Genomic DNA, 15,310 nt, shown 5'->3' on the forward strand with positions numbered 1-15,310 from the left:
GGCCACTCTTCATCGCGGTGCGCGGGCCTCTCACTATCGCGGGCTCTCTTGTTGCGGAGCACAGGCTCCAGACGCGCAGGCTCAGTAGTTGTGGCTCACGGGCCTAGTTGCTCCGCGGCATGTGGGATCTTCCCAGACCAGGGCTCGAACCCGTGTCCCCTGCATTGGCAGGCAGATTCTCAACCTCTGTGCCACCAGGGAAGCCCTATACTTTTTAATGTTGAAAAGAGAAACATACTGACCCACAATCCCACCCCTCTAACGTGTGAACTACTTGTCCTTTTTCTGCATTGCTCCCAGCCTCGTGCGCACCTGTGCACATGTGAACTGTAATCTCAGGAAATGTACAATTTCTAGTCCTTTTCCTCTCAACATTCTATCATGCAGATTTCCCCTCTGCTGCTACGTTCGTCATTGTTTAATACATGCCCAGTGTTCCACTGAGCTAATGTTCCTATTTTTTACAATGTTTTAATGGACAACTTGGTGCAGGTAATGTTTTCTTTCATTTGGATCATTTCCTGAGAATCACCTAGGAGAAGGAAAAGTAAGCATGTGGGCTTCGTAACTAGCTACAGACGAATGGTCTGAATTACAGTCTTAGTACTTACTAGTGAAATGACTTTAGGCAAATTCTCTAAACCTCAGTGTCCCCTTGTTTAAAATGTGAGTAATAATAATGTGCCTACCTCATCTTAGTGGTGTGAGACTGCAGTGAACAAATGCATGGAAAGCACTTAGAGCACAGTGCCTGGCACAGAGCACGTTCTAAATATATGGAACCACTGTGAGTCCCAGGCACCTGTTTATGACTAAGGCACTTTTTTGGTTTGTTTGAATAACAATGTAGTAGTTAAGGACACAGACCGTGGAGCTCAACTGCCAGGTTCAAGTCTGACTTCCTTGAAGTATGACCTTGGGTGAGCAACTCAACCTCCTTGAGCCTCAATATTTTTTAATCTGCAAAATGGGAGTGGTAATAATAGCACCTCATGGGGTTTGTATGAGAATTAAGTGAATAAGGCACAGAGAATGTCTACATGGTAAGCACTATATAAGTCTTAGCTATTATAATTTTTATATCATGCCCACCTCCCAGGAATTACTCTTTAGTTCCTTCCTGTTATCATTCTTTCTGTTTGATTCTTGGATCTCTTGGTGCATGGCCTTGGGAGCCGGCAGGACACTAATTCTAATCCTCCCCTTACAAGGGACCAAGTAAATTCTGCAACCCTGGGCAAATTACTTAACCTCATGGACCTCAATTTTCCTCCTATATTAAAAATACTTACCCCATGAGGTTATTATGAGGATTAGGAGAAATAATATAAGCTCCTCAAGAGCTGACTGTACCTTATTCCCCACACTTAGGATGGTGCTTGGCACAGAAGAGCAGATCAATGAGGAGAGAAGAGGAAGGGCTGAGAGGAGGGAGGGAAAGAAAGAAATGAATGAAGCACCAGCACCATGCCTGGCTCACAGGGGCTCAAGAGTGTCAGTTCATCTGCAGTTAATCTATCAAGTACTTGCTTGCATGGAGCCTTGAGCCAGGCTTCCTAGAAAGCAGGCAAAGAGATGCAGCATTCCTCAGAATATGAAGGAGGAATTGATTTATATCTTAAGTAAATACTCATCAAGCACTGACTTGTGCGAGACACTCTGTGCTAAGCACAGAGAATGATGACACAGGTGGAAATCTTGAGAAACAAAGGAAGAAGCATCAAGTAAACACTGAAAACAAGGATTGGAAGTATGTGCACTTTAGGCTCACGTGGATAAGAGCACCGTGAGGCAAAGTCAAGACAGTCAGAGCTCTATGTGGAAGGGAAACCACCAGCACCTTCATTACAACTGCATGTTTTTAATTGGTATGGCGATGGCCTGGTTTAAGAAAGCAGGACCAGCTTTGGTGCCATAACAACCTCAGTTCGGATACTCTCGCTGTACGAACCAATGCACGTACAGTGACTGAATCCCACAGAGTGGTAGTTTCACTAAGTATAAGATGGGAATGATCCTGCCCAGATCACAGGTTTATGAGGTTATGTACTGAAAAGACTGAACACAGTGGAAGTGTTGTATAAAATCTTTTCTTCTCCTATGCAGTCCTGGGGGAAGGGGCGGAAAGGAGAATGGGGAGAAGGCAGGTCTTGGAAGCTACTAGGCGGACATAAGGAGAAGCAAGTGCTCGAAGCACCTTCTGTTTATTGAGCTTTTACAACATGCCAAGGCCCTGTGTGGACCCCTTTATATGCATTAGTTCATTTAATCCTCACAATACCCTCTAAGGTAGGTACTCTGCATGATCCCACTTTACTAACAAGCAAACTGAGGCTCAGAGAGGTCACGTGACTTGCTGAATTCATACATCTAGCCCATGGCAAAGCCGGTTCTCACTAAGTCTATGGGATTCTAAAGCCAGAGCAGTTAATGATTGTATCAGTGATTGCAAACTCCCTGCTATTAATGATTGTATCAGTGGACTTTCCTGGTGGCGCAGTGGTTAAGAATCCACCTGCCAATGCAGGGGACACGGGTTCGAGCCCTGGTCTGGGAAGATCCCACATGCCGTGGAGCAACTAAGCCCGTATGCCACAACTACTGAGCCCGCATGCCACAACTACTGAAGCCCGTGCACCTAGAGCCCGTGCTCCGTAACAAGAGAAGCCACCACAATGAGAAGCCTGCGCACCGCAACAAAGAGTAGCCCCTGCACGCTGCAACTAGAGAAAGCCCGTGCACAGCAATGAAGACCCAACGCAGCCAAAAGTAAATAAATAAATAATGAATGAAAAAATGAATAAATAAATATTTTGAAAAATGATTGTAACAGTGATTGCAAACTGTGACATGCTACGCAATGGAAGGGGCTGTTATTTTAACACCCAAGGTTTTTATGCTTAACCTATTGTAAGGAAAATCATGTCTGTAAGTAAATAGGTAGGAAGCCTTTGATGATATAAGATGTCAAATTTGCCAGAGTAACTGGCAGGCGGGGGATACCTCCCCAGTGGTGGTGCCAGGTTGAACTCAGAAGCTCTGAGAACACTTAGAGATGAAAGGAACACCTGACATGAAGGTGCCCCCGCAGGAAGGAGCCCCCGTGGGTGTCCTCAGTCAGCAGTCTGCTGCCAAAGTCACATCCAGGTGCCCATGTCAGCCAGAAGCCCACTGACACCCGTGACAGTGTGCTCCAGAGAACTGCAGCATGAGCGGCCATCTCCCCCAGGATTAGGGGTGACCTGACCTCCTGAACTTCGTTATATAGTAGAGCAGGTGAGCTAGGATGGACATCTCCGAGGTCCTCCTTCTAACTTCAGGTCTTAGGAGGCAAGGAGGCAGCCTGGCTTTGAAATCAGAATAATCTGTGCTCAAATCCTCGTTTGACACTAGCCATTTGGCCTGGACATGTTACCTAGGCTCTCTGCACCTCGGTTTCCTCTTCTGTAAGACGGGGAAAATAATGCCGTCGGTTGGGTATGAAAATTAAATGAGTTAACATGCATAAGCATTTAGCACAGTGACTGGAAAAGATTATAAATGTTATTAATCTGCTACCCGATTTCAAAAAGGGAGTCACTTGATTAAAAAAAAGCAACTAATAATTTTGAAAATAATTCATTAAGGCAGCCTGCCGTCAATTACCAAAATAATTTGTGTAGTTCCCTCCTTCTCTCCCATCCTCCCTCTGTCCCTTCCTTCCTCCCTTGTCTCCTTCCTTCCTTCTTTCCTTTCTTTCTCTCTTCATTCCCTTTTCCTTCATTCTTTCCTTCTGAAAAACAATCTATGTATCAATATGTAGTCTCCAGGTACTATGTACAATCATACGGCTTTGGTGTTTTTTTCCTTTCTTCTTCTTTTTTACGTATGTCTCAATACTAAAAAAAACTCTGAACAGAACACAGACCCACAGGGAATCCTTTTTTTAGGTTCCTCATCTCTTGGATCTCTCTGGACCCCTCTGGACCTCTCTGCCCTGCATGCTTTCCCTGCTACGCTCGGGGCTCAACCAGCCTGAGTGAGGCTCACGCCTGTTGCGGGTGAGACCAAGTCCAGGCAGGCAGCTCTCCCCGCTCCCAGTGCCTCCTCAGCAGTGCCCTGCAAGGTAGCTCAGGCGGAGAATGCCCTGCAGCCTGGGCACCCAGAGGAAACCCCAACGAAGCAGACAAATAATTCATTCTTCTAATCACAGCAAAGTTTTCAAACTTTAAAACGGAGCCTTGATTAGAAGAAAAGCTGTGTTTTTTTTTCTAAAAGGCTGGCATTTCTGAAAAGGTCCCCTACCCAAACCACAGCAACCTCAAAAACTCTGCCCACTGAGTTGAAAATAAAAGTTCATGGAGACCAAAGGCCCTCTCACAACAACAGCTCAACGCTTTAGAAATCTTCTTTCCAATGCTTAAAAGTTTTCACATTTTAACTGAGGGCCTGAAGCCCTCTGGGATCTTCCTTCCTTGTAAACTCCCAGGGCTTTCTCAGCCAAAGTTATTTATTTTTTTATGATGTCTAATAATGCTTTGTGGAGAAACTATTTTGTTTTTGTAAAAGGAGCCATCAAGTAAAAGAAAAAAAAAAAAACTCCTAGAAACAGAAATTTTAGCTTTTTTTGTAGCCGTGTAAGAATGATACAAAATTACTTGATTTTCTTTTTGGTAGAACAAAGAACTTATAGAGGCAGCCAAATTCTCCCCCTGCCCCCACTCTACATTTGTTATCAGCAGTGGAACTGAACACCAGAAAGAAAACACGGCAAAATATTTAAGGTGATCAATCAATTCCACCATAAACAGATCTGCGTTTACGCCACGGGCCCAATTCCGGAACCTTACAAAACCCCAACAACTTCAATAAGAATTTCACTTACCCATGAGCTCTGAGAACCAGTTCACAAACTATAAATACATCACATGTATCAACACCCCCAAATTTAGACTCATCATTCAGAAAAAGATGATGTGGAACTCAAATATCACCCCTGCTTTTTTAAAAAATTATAAATTCTGTAATTGTAACATTCAAAGAAACGCCTCCTTCTTCAGAAGTCTAATATTAGCTTGAAATGACTTCAGAGCCATCACAAGATTCAAGACAAATGTGTTAACATAAGCTTCTCCACGAAATGCGTTCGTGCCTCAAAAATTGGTTGCTGGCGGTATAATTAGCAATCACTAATCACTCTTTAGATTATTCAAATGACAGTTCAAAATCTAGTTCAGGAGTAGTTCACTCGTGTTCACCGATACTGCATTTTCTCCAACATGATGGATTCAGGAGATCAATGCTTATGAAGTAGTAATTCTCCCTTCCAATTAAATAAAAATCTGCTATATTCATCAATCTCACTTAGGCTGCGTCTAAACAATGCTGACCTTTAGCACAATTGGGTAGTCAGAAAAGACACAGGGCACTAAGCCCTAACTAACTTTCACTGGGTTGAAGCCTTTTCAAAGGCTTTATTATCCCCTTGAATTAAAGCAAAACAATCACAACAGTATAAACCCAACACGTCCAGGTTCACCTGTCTACTAATAATTATTGATTGCTCAGAGGCAGATTATGCTTTTACATTTTATTGAGGATTAACCAACCACAAGAGTGGAAACTATATACCTATTTTAAAGAAATTCTGCTCTGAGGATCAGATCTGACCACAGAAACAACGTAAGCTACTGGCACAGGTAATCCAGCCCTGGTTGCCTAAATTCAGATCGTATTCAACTGAAAACAGAAGGGCTGAATTTCATTCTTTCTTTTCTGCTTTTTATGATCTTTCTCTCTCTCTTAAAGAAAGCTGTTAATATTTCAAAAGCCCAAAAACCACAATGTAGATAAAATGAAGTTATAAAGACAGAAACTGAACAAATGGACATTTTCTCCTCACGTTAGAAAAATATGCAAGAAAGGCCAAAGAACTAAACGAGTTTCCTGCTAAGGCGAGTTTCAGAGAAAGACTCCCTTGAAACTGGTTTCCCCTTCTTGAAAGTCAAGTGTAAAATGGTTCAGTCTTTAATAAAACAGTGATGCCTACAAGTATTGGGCAGCGGGGGGAGGGCAGTGGATGAAGAACGTGGGCCATCACGTTCTAACTGGGAGGGCGTCAGGGGTTGTGCAGGGGCCTTCATCAGAGGTGTGCACCATACCTCTCCTCTGAGAGCTCCATGGAACTCTCTTGCAGGATTCAAATCCCAGTCAACAGGTGTTGCCTCTACAAAGACACATTTTCCACTTCCTTTAACAAACTGGAAAATGCAAGGGTGAAACCATGGCAAACAGAAGCACATAAAATGCCTTGTTCATGGGAAAGGTAGAGAAATGAAAATGACATGAATCCCTCAGCCTAAAACCTTTTAGAAGAGAATGATTTATCTTGACGTGAGAATTGAGACTATGTCTACGTGGTACAGAAAACATCTAGATATGCTGAAACAATCTAAATTTTTTTCAGCATTCTTATCCCCTTTTCCCAACTAGACACCTAGGATTTGGCACAGGAAGGCCAGATAGTAATTTTCAATCATAGTAAGGTCTGCCATTTACTGAGCAATTTCTAGGAGCCAGGCTTAACTTAAAGTGCACAATCTCATTATATCCTCTTTTTGTTCTTATTGAAGTATAGTCGACATACAATATTATGTTAGTTTCAAGTGTACAACATAGTGATCCGACAAATACATTACCACACAATCACCACAAGTCCAGTAACCATCTGTCACCACACAAAATTATTACAGCATTATTGACTATATTCCTTATGCTGTTACAGTACATCCCTGTGACTTATTTGTTTTATAACCGGAGCTTGTACTTCTTAATCTCCTTCACTTATTTCACCCAACAACCTCCCCCTCCCCAGTATATCCTCTTAAGAACCCTAGAAGGTAAAGAGTGGATTTTTTCACAAAGAAGGAAGTTGAGGCTTGAGAACTTAGGTCATTTGCCCCGGGTCACACAGCTAGCAAGTGACCAAGCAGGGATTTAAATCTTGGTCTATCTGATAGCAAAGCCCATGTTCTTTTCATTAAAGCACACCCACATCTACCTGAAGTCACAGGGGAACACGTATCTGTGAATGACTTCTAGCTCTAATATATGGTTTGTTCAATTACCAAAAGGCTCATATATAATCACAGTACTTAATGGCTTCTGCCTCATTAGTTTATTCTGGCTGAGGTATGTCTGTATGTGAGCGTGAATGAAGCCTAGACATTCACAGACACAAAGCGAATGGTAACTAAACTTCAAATGAATCCCCAAGAAGACTACAGTGCATTTCATATCTGTAGTAAAGATGTGTCCCTTTATGTCCCTATTTTTGCCAACGATAATTTACAATTTTGTCTTCACAGTATAAAAGACTATCCTAACACTTTCTAACAGGAAGAAAATAGCATGCTTTTGCTAAAATAATATACACTTTCATTGGACATCCTTTCCAACACAACCCTCTCCCTCGCTAAAACAAAAAAGAAGAGAAAGACAGTATAGCCTTGTGACTAAGAGTGCGGATCACTGCAGGTTAGGGTACTTACCCCCTTCAAGGATATCCTTTATCTGCCTCCATTTCCCATTGCATAGAATGGAATGGATAATAATAGTACCCCTAACATATATTTTAAAATACAACTAATAATGAATTTAAAGTGCTTAGTACATGTCCAGCATGTGAAAGGCACTTGACAAACATTAGCTTTAAAAATGAAAACAAAAACCTAGGTTTATTACTTGCATTCTGTCTCAGGAAAGTTTGGCACACGCAATTAAGATCGATCTTGCTTCCCATGCAGTCAAGGTATGTCTCACAGCCCAACTTCTAGAGCTCAGAAACTTTTCAGTTTTGAGCCTGTTGGTTTCCTCCTTTAAACTGCGAATGATAACAGTTCCTTCTTCATAGCGTTTTGTGAGCGTTACCTAGATAATGCATTTAAATTAAAATGCTTAGCAAAGTGAAAACATATAGTAAGTATTGAATATGTTATTATCACTTTCGCATTGCAGACTCACAACAGCCCTATCAGACAGTTCTCTCAATTCTGTAAGAAAATTGAAGCTCAGCAATATCTAGCTTCCAGACCAAAGACACACAGCTTCATGTGGCAGAAAGGCACCCTGTGAAAGGTAGCAACCTCCCCATCACCACACTCTATCTTCATTAATCTAGATAGTGTTTTCTCTTCATAGTACGTATCACTAGCTGAGATTATCTATTTTTGTGTTTATCTGTTTGTCTGTCTAGAATTTATGCTCCAGAGGAGCAGAGACGGCATTTTAAAGCTCAGCATTTAGCAGAATGCAGGGCATGTAGAAGACACATAGAATTCTTGAATGAATGGATAGATGAAACAAGCTAAAATTTCCCCAAAGTCTATAACTCTACTCAACCCTTATGATGCACTGCCTCCTACCACTGCCATCATTTAAAATCCTCTTCAAATCCAGAATCATATGACAACTTCAGAGACGTTTTCTCTGGAGCTCAAAGACACAACATTCCTTGCTCCTCCACTCTCATCCATGCATTTCCCTTCTCACCAAGTGGGACTCAAATCCACCTGGCAGCCAGCGTCATCACCAAGCCCTGCCAGGCTAGCGTTCTACCAGTGTCCGGCTGAAGCAGGCAGGGTGGGGCGAGGGAACGGGCTCTCCCAGCCTGGCCTCCGATCTAGCTCTGCCACGTACAAGTTGTGACCCTGTGCAAGTTCCAGACCCTCTTTCATCCTAAAAAGGGACAACGCAGAACTGCTGTCAGGCTTAAATGGCTAATGTGTGGAAAAGTGCCTGTTAACGGGACTGCCATATGGTGGGTGCTCAACAAGAGAGAGCAACCTTTCCTCCAGGCCCCAAGGGGACACTATTTTTCTGTCCCTTGTAGCGCTCACCACTCTCAGTATGTCCATGCCTTCCCTCATCAAAACGTTTTAAAGTCGTTGACAGTAGGGACTGTGGCCTTATTCATCCCCAGGCTCTGCCACCCAACAGGTGCTCAGTGAGCGAGACTGAATAAAACCTCCGATAAATTCACCCAAAGTAATATTTTTAACTTTTACCTGACACCTCCAAATTATCTGTCTTTGAGTTATTCTCTCCCCTAACCTTGATAAAATTGCAAAGACATCTCAAATAGAGCGGGGTGTGGGGAGAAGCAACGTCAGAGATTCTCCCCCACCACCGCCTTTTCCATCCTGCAGGGCCGTGCATCCCTGGAGGGGCAGCTGAAGAGTGTCCCTAGTAACCTGTACAGCAGGCAGGGCAGGCTCTCAGCGGCCTATGCAAGTGGAGACCTGACTGACTGGCGTCCAACTTGTGATGTCACCATTCCATACCTTTTCAGCCTTTTTTTTTTTTTTGCACAGACACCAAGGCAAACACACACATCAACTTGACTTAGAATCACGATTTTGCAGTGTTGGAAATAGAAGAGAAACCCTGTGCCTGATGCAGGTCACAATAATACCTCTCTCGTGGAGCGCTTGTGAGGATCAATGTGTGATGAACTACTTTATAAACCTAGTACCAGGCAGATATCACAAACACGGGCATGTAAATTAGTCATAAACTTTCAGACAGACCGTGGCAATCTTTACATCCAATCCGTTCATTTACAGATGAGGCGACAGAGTCTGGGGAGAATGGAAGGACTCCTCTGCTGAACATATCACCAGGAGGGGTGGCCAGGTGTGAGAAGAGCCTCACCTCTTCCTAAAAGCTTGAGCAACGGAGGGTGAAGTCTGGTGTACTCTTGATAGCAACATCTCACCACATGGGCCAGTGTGGCTTCTTATTCAGCATCTGTGGGGGGTCTGTGATGCTGGCTTCATCACCCAGAGGCATTTCAGTGTTGACGCCAGGTACAGCCCCATAAAATCTAACGCCTTAAGGGACGCACCTCAGGTGTAACTGAGAAAGGCAATTGCAGGTCCTTAAAAGGGGGTTATTCAAGGTTCTTGACTCTTAAAATCCTAAATGACTTGTAAAAATATTTTAGTATATTATTAGTTTGGGGAGAGAGTCACTAATTGTGCAGTGGATCATAGTTCAGATAGCGGTAACCTGGGTTCTATAATAAAGAGGGATACGTCTAACTTGTCAGAGAATCCCAGTCTGTGAGCTGTCTTACCCTTCATTTTACAGGCAATTAAAATTAATCTTGTAAAGGCTAGAAGATTTACCTAAAGTATCATTGCAAGTGGCTGAGTCAGAATGATAACCCCGAGCTTTCCTCACTGTACAAAGGAGGAAAAAATCCGGAGGATCTTCTCTTCAGTACCCTCCCCACCCCTCCAAAGGAGAAGGCACCTCCTTCTCTTCTCTTTCCCGCCTTATCCTAACCCCTTACCCTTTCAGATCCAGTTTGGGGTGGGGGGGCGATGAGAAATTCATCTGGGGCGACCCACGGGTCGTGGGGAAGAAAAGCCAGAACCTTTCACGTTGGTGAGCCTGTGGCTCGTGGGGGGGGCGGGCGCACTGCCCAGCTGGCGCCTAACTTCGGGATGGGGAGGGAGGCTGGACGAGAACCCGGAGGAGGAGGGGTGGGAGAGAGGGCGCGCAGGCGGGCTGAGAAAAGGTGTAGCTGCTGGAGAGAAATTAGAGACCTCGGCGCCTCTGGGAAGCAGGATGGTCCAGCTCTCACACAGCGGCGGGGAGGCCCCGTGCAAACTCCTCTCTCCTCCTCGTACTCGGCCTTTTGTTGTCGGCCTCTGCCTCTGGCTCCTGCTCATGCCCTCCGGTCCCCTGCCCCCCCTGAAGTCACCCCGACTGCACTCATAATATTTTGCTTTGCGCTGGGTCTGTTTTCCACCACCAACTTCCAGCAGTCTCCATGGCGACGCGCTGGGGAGGGGGGCGGGCGCAGCTATGGAAATCCCAGGGCCTAGCCGCCGGGCGGCCCCTGCAAACTTTTCCGGGTCTCCAGGACCTACAGGCCGGGTGGGAAAGAGCGTTGTCCCGGGCCGCCGCACCAAGTCGCGTGCGGGGCTCCCCGTGCCCGGCCTGCACCCGCGTCCGCGCTGGCTAGTGCTGCAGCCACCCGGACAGGGGACCTGGGGACCACGCGGCTCTTACTTGACCCTGATGCCAAACCCAGACGTCGGCACTTGGCAGGTGGCGAGGGTGGGGCGAGCATGCCCCCTTTACCGGCCACACACACACACACACACACACACACACACACACACGGCCGGGGAGGGCGAGACAGTCTGATTTGGGCGCGGGGGCAAAGTTCAGAGCCCCGACCCCTTGTTCCCCGAGCTCGCAGTCCGGGTCCCGGGGCTGGAGAAGACGGCTGCTTTCCTAGGCCCGGGGCCTCTTCCCACCCGGGCGCTCTCTGCCCCGCCGGCCCCACGCCAAAGCCACTGAAATGTCCCCACCTGCGGGCCCTCGGAGCCAGGTCGGGCCTTGTGCTGAGCCGGGGGCCTGTACACCAGAGTGCCTTCCCGCCGTTGTGGCCCAGGGAGCTCACATACGTCTGTAGGGGTGCTTTGGCCGCTCTGGGTTTTGGAGGTCGCGGCGGAAAGCGGGTAGAGGCAGAAGTTTCCAGGTCGGGTTCGTCAGTGCCCCTCTGTAAGGCGCCATCCCGTTTAACAAGAAACAACCCTTCTGTTGCGTAGGCGACCAACCTGGCCCCGGCCCACTTTGCACAAGTTCTCCGTGGCCTAAAACTCTACCTACTTTCCCCCCACCCCGCCCCTCGTTCTCGAATTTCCAGGTACCTTGAGTAACTGAGCAACGCTCGACTGGGAAGGGCAGCCGAGATTGGAGCCACAGGCCACGAACACTTAGGCGCCGGCGGCGGCCCTCGTGGGGAGGGCGGGCCACACGGGACTCGGCGCAGAGTTTGCGCGGCGCGGGGCTGAGGCGCGAGCCGGCAGCGACGCAGCTGCAAACCGCGCACCGGGCGGAGGGCGCGTCGACCGCCCCACGCGTGCGCCTGCGGCCTCCGCCGCCTCCCCGAGCCCGGCCGCGCTGCGGGCCTCCTGGGAGAGGAGCTCTGCTTTGTGGCACTCGGCGGCGGGCTAGCCCAGGGCCCAGAGGCGCGCGCCGGCTCCCCGGCCTCCTCCGACGGGGCATTGTCTCAGCCCTCACACTTGTTGAGTATTTTGGGAAAACTCGAGGCATATATTACCGCCTCGGTGCGCGGAACAAAGGGGCGCGTTTCCGCAGGTCACGCTGAAGGGGCCCCCAGGCGGACCACTAGAGCTCCGGCCCCTGCAAAACTGTCCTCCCGGGCCCGAGGCACGTTGCGGGGATTTTCCTTTTAAGAGGAGGGAACGGAGGCCTGGCCCGCCGGCCTCTCCGACCCCGGACGCTCCGGACATCGCCCCAGCACTTGCTGCGAATCGATTGTTCCAGCCCTTTCGGAATGAAATAATAATAACGATAATATTCGTGGTTCTGCCGTAAGATGTGCGCGCAATCTGCCGTAAAAGGAGCAGAATCGAACTGCTCCAAGGAGCGCAGGTCTCAGCAAGCCGGGGAGAAAGGACCTTTACATAACAAGGGAAACTCCAAAGAAAAGCTAATTGGATTAAGTTCTCTGGAAGCGAGGTGAGGGAAGGTCCTGGACTGGACCGCGCCGAGCCGCACTTCCCTTGTCGTCGGTTTTGCAAGCCCGAGTGAAAATGTCACCTGGTGCGCCTCGTGTCATTTCTTCACGCTGCCGTTTCCCAGAACTTTTTGAGTTCAGGATGGCGATCTAGGGATGTCTCAGATTTTCGAAAAGCGGAGGGGAGTGGATGGGAGAAAAGATTTCAGAACCTGTTGGGGGTGTCTGCTGTAAGTAATGACCAGGTGTCTCCACGACCACTAGCTAGAGGACAGAAAACAGAACGTTTCCACAACCCCGCAGCTCTCCCCAGAACGCACCGAGAAGCTCCAGTCGTGTGGAAGGGGTGGCTAAAACCCCCAGCTGGGCCATGGCTGGTGTGGGGCGTGGAGACCCCAAGTCCCTACGTGGACCCCTTGCAAATACTTGGTCGCAAACCATGCAGACATGGGTTTAATTTTGTTCAAGGATGTTAACCTCTGAAGTTGGGGTGCTCAGGAGTTGCGTAGTGACAGTAACACTTGGCATAGCAGTATGCAGGGAGGGTCTCTTTCCCTCTCCGGGCGCCCTCTTTACCGCCAGTGGAGAGGATCCAGCAAGGCTGGCCGCGCACTCGCAGCCGGGCGGGCGGCAGGCGATGCCTCTCCTTACCTTCGTTTGTCATTGCACATAGTAAGGAGTTCTGCGGGGCTCAGCCTTTCCCCACTCCCAGGGGACCCACACCCACTCGGGGGAGCGCAATGGAGAGGGACTTAGCTCTTGAGATCAGAGACAGACAATTACCCTAGAAAATCAAAGATACCCCTGGCCAGAGGGGGTGGGCGTCTTGTCCACCAGGGCCCCAGCAGAAGCCAGGAGAGGCTGGAAATCTTTCTGCAAGGACGGAAGAAAGACCATCTGGGACAATGCCCGGATGACCCCTACTCCCACCCCACAACCATTTCCAGCCTGCTTCGGAGTGGAGATGGGGAAACAATCGTGTGGTGTTTATTTGCTCAGGGAGGAGTCGCGCGTGTGTTAGGGGATGGCAGAGGCTGGAAGGCACTTGTTGCTCCGCGCTGCAAAGTCCAGCAGCGGATGCTCCTAGGCATCCCCTCAAGCATCGCGTCAAGCTGCTGCCTCGGCCCAGGCTGCTCTCACTGCCCCGTTTCTGCCTCTCCCCAAGAAACTCCAAGGCTGCAACCAAGCCGGGATAGGACTGCACTGGTTGGAAGACTGCGGCTGGGGGAGGAGGTGAACTTCCAGAGAATTTCTTTCACCTGGAAGGGGCATAGGGAGAATAACTCTGATCTAGAAGTTTGGCGGCTCTTCAAAGGCGCTGGAACTGGGAGGTGGCGAAGACTCTACTGGAGAAAGAACCGAGACGCTGGGCTTTTTCGTTGTAAGAGATTCCTTGGCTTCCTTTCTCTGTTGTTACGGACGGCCGCAACCCCAAAACCTGATGCCCACAGCCAACAGACCCCAAAGTGCCGAGCAGTTTGCAGACCCAGACGCCAGGCCTCTCGCCAGCCGCTCGGCGTCTTGTCCTCCCTTCAGCAGAATTACAATCCCCAAGCAGAGCGCATCGTCGGGTGCCCCTTCCGGGCAAGGAGGCTACACCCCGCCTCGGGCGGCCCGGGGCTCCCTCCTCCAGACCGGGCGCGGATTCCCCAGGACCACCGGGTTCGCCGCCGCCACTCTCTCCAGCTGCGCATCTCCACCAGTCGGAGCCTCTGTCCCCACCTCCCAGGCGCTGTGCGGAGCCGTCGCCCTCCCCCGCCTCTGGGGCGTTCCGCTCGGCTTCCTGGCCCTAGCCACCAGCTCCAGAGCGCACCGCTATTCCGGGGCCCCCAAACCGGGGGAGGAGCCGGGCCCGGGAGGGGGCGGTCGGCTCGCAAAGTTTCTGCAAGTGGCACCTCGAGCTCGCCGCGAGCCAGCGAATCTTTACATAACTTTGTGTCCGGGGCTAGCAAAAGCGCGCTCCTCAGCGCGCGCGCGCACACACACATTTACACACACAGTCACACGCTTACACACGCGCACACTTCCACGCATCCGCTTACAGACATCGCACATCGCATGGGATTGAAAACTTCTGCAGGCTCCGTTATTTCCTGGGGTTCCGCTGTCAAGTTGACCCTTCTGAACTTTTTGCGACTCTTGCTGAAGTTCCCCTTCTACCTCTTCTTTCCCTCCCAATGTCTCCCCCCAACCCCCACCAGGACTAACCTGTGGAATCCATGTCGGGTTCCTCCAGTAACCCACAATGCATGCTCTTCCCATGGACAGCACAGGCGCCCCCCAAAAGTCCTGATGTTTGGGGGTCCCCTGTGCTAGAGCTGCCCAGGGAGGAAGGGAGGAAGGAGGGGAGAAGGAGAAAGAGACGCAGAGAGTGCAAGGACGGAAGGATAAAGAAGAAAAGGAAAAGGCAGAAAGAGAAAGGAGAACAGAGAAAGAAGAAAAGAGGAGAGAGAGAGAGAAGGGAGAGAGCTCGGAGAAGGGGGAGAGAGAAAGAGCGAGCGAGCAAGGGGACACTCAGTAATCCAGCCGGGCAAAGCCAAACCCGTCAAAATGTTTGCGGATGTTTCATGGGAAAAAGCATCATTTTATAGGAGCCCCGATGGGAGCAATGTCATTGATAGGCCAGCCGGCCTGATGAATGGCCGCTCGTCAGATGGGGCCGTGGCGAGGCGCACTGTGAAGCCCATTGTGGGCCTGTTTTGAATAAGAAAAGCCGCCTCCGAAAAGGGGGGCTCAGAGCGACGCAATCCCAGCCCTCCGACTTCCCCCTTC

At 48.9% G+C, this 15,310-nt stretch overlaps 1 protein-coding gene across 1 annotated transcript in view; it reads right to left on the reverse strand.

The window, feature by feature from the left end:
• RFX4 (regulatory factor X4) overlaps nt 1-14,789 on the reverse strand; it is a 162,700-nt gene extending 147,911 nt beyond the window's left edge. Inside the window, exon 1 of the mRNA XM_061204694.1 lies at nt 14,747-14,789. Within this exon, the coding sequence (XP_061060677.1) occupies nt 14,747-14,789 (43 nt within the window). The remainder of the gene's footprint in view (nt 1-14,746) is intronic.
• Nucleotides 14,790-15,310: the final 521 nt, after the last annotated feature.

Source organism: Eubalaena glacialis, chromosome 11 (genome assembly GCF_028564815.1).
Source record: "Eubalaena glacialis isolate mEubGla1 chromosome 11, mEubGla1.1.hap2.+ XY, whole genome shotgun sequence".
Lineage (NCBI taxonomy): Eukaryota > Metazoa > Chordata > Mammalia > Artiodactyla > Balaenidae > Eubalaena > Eubalaena glacialis.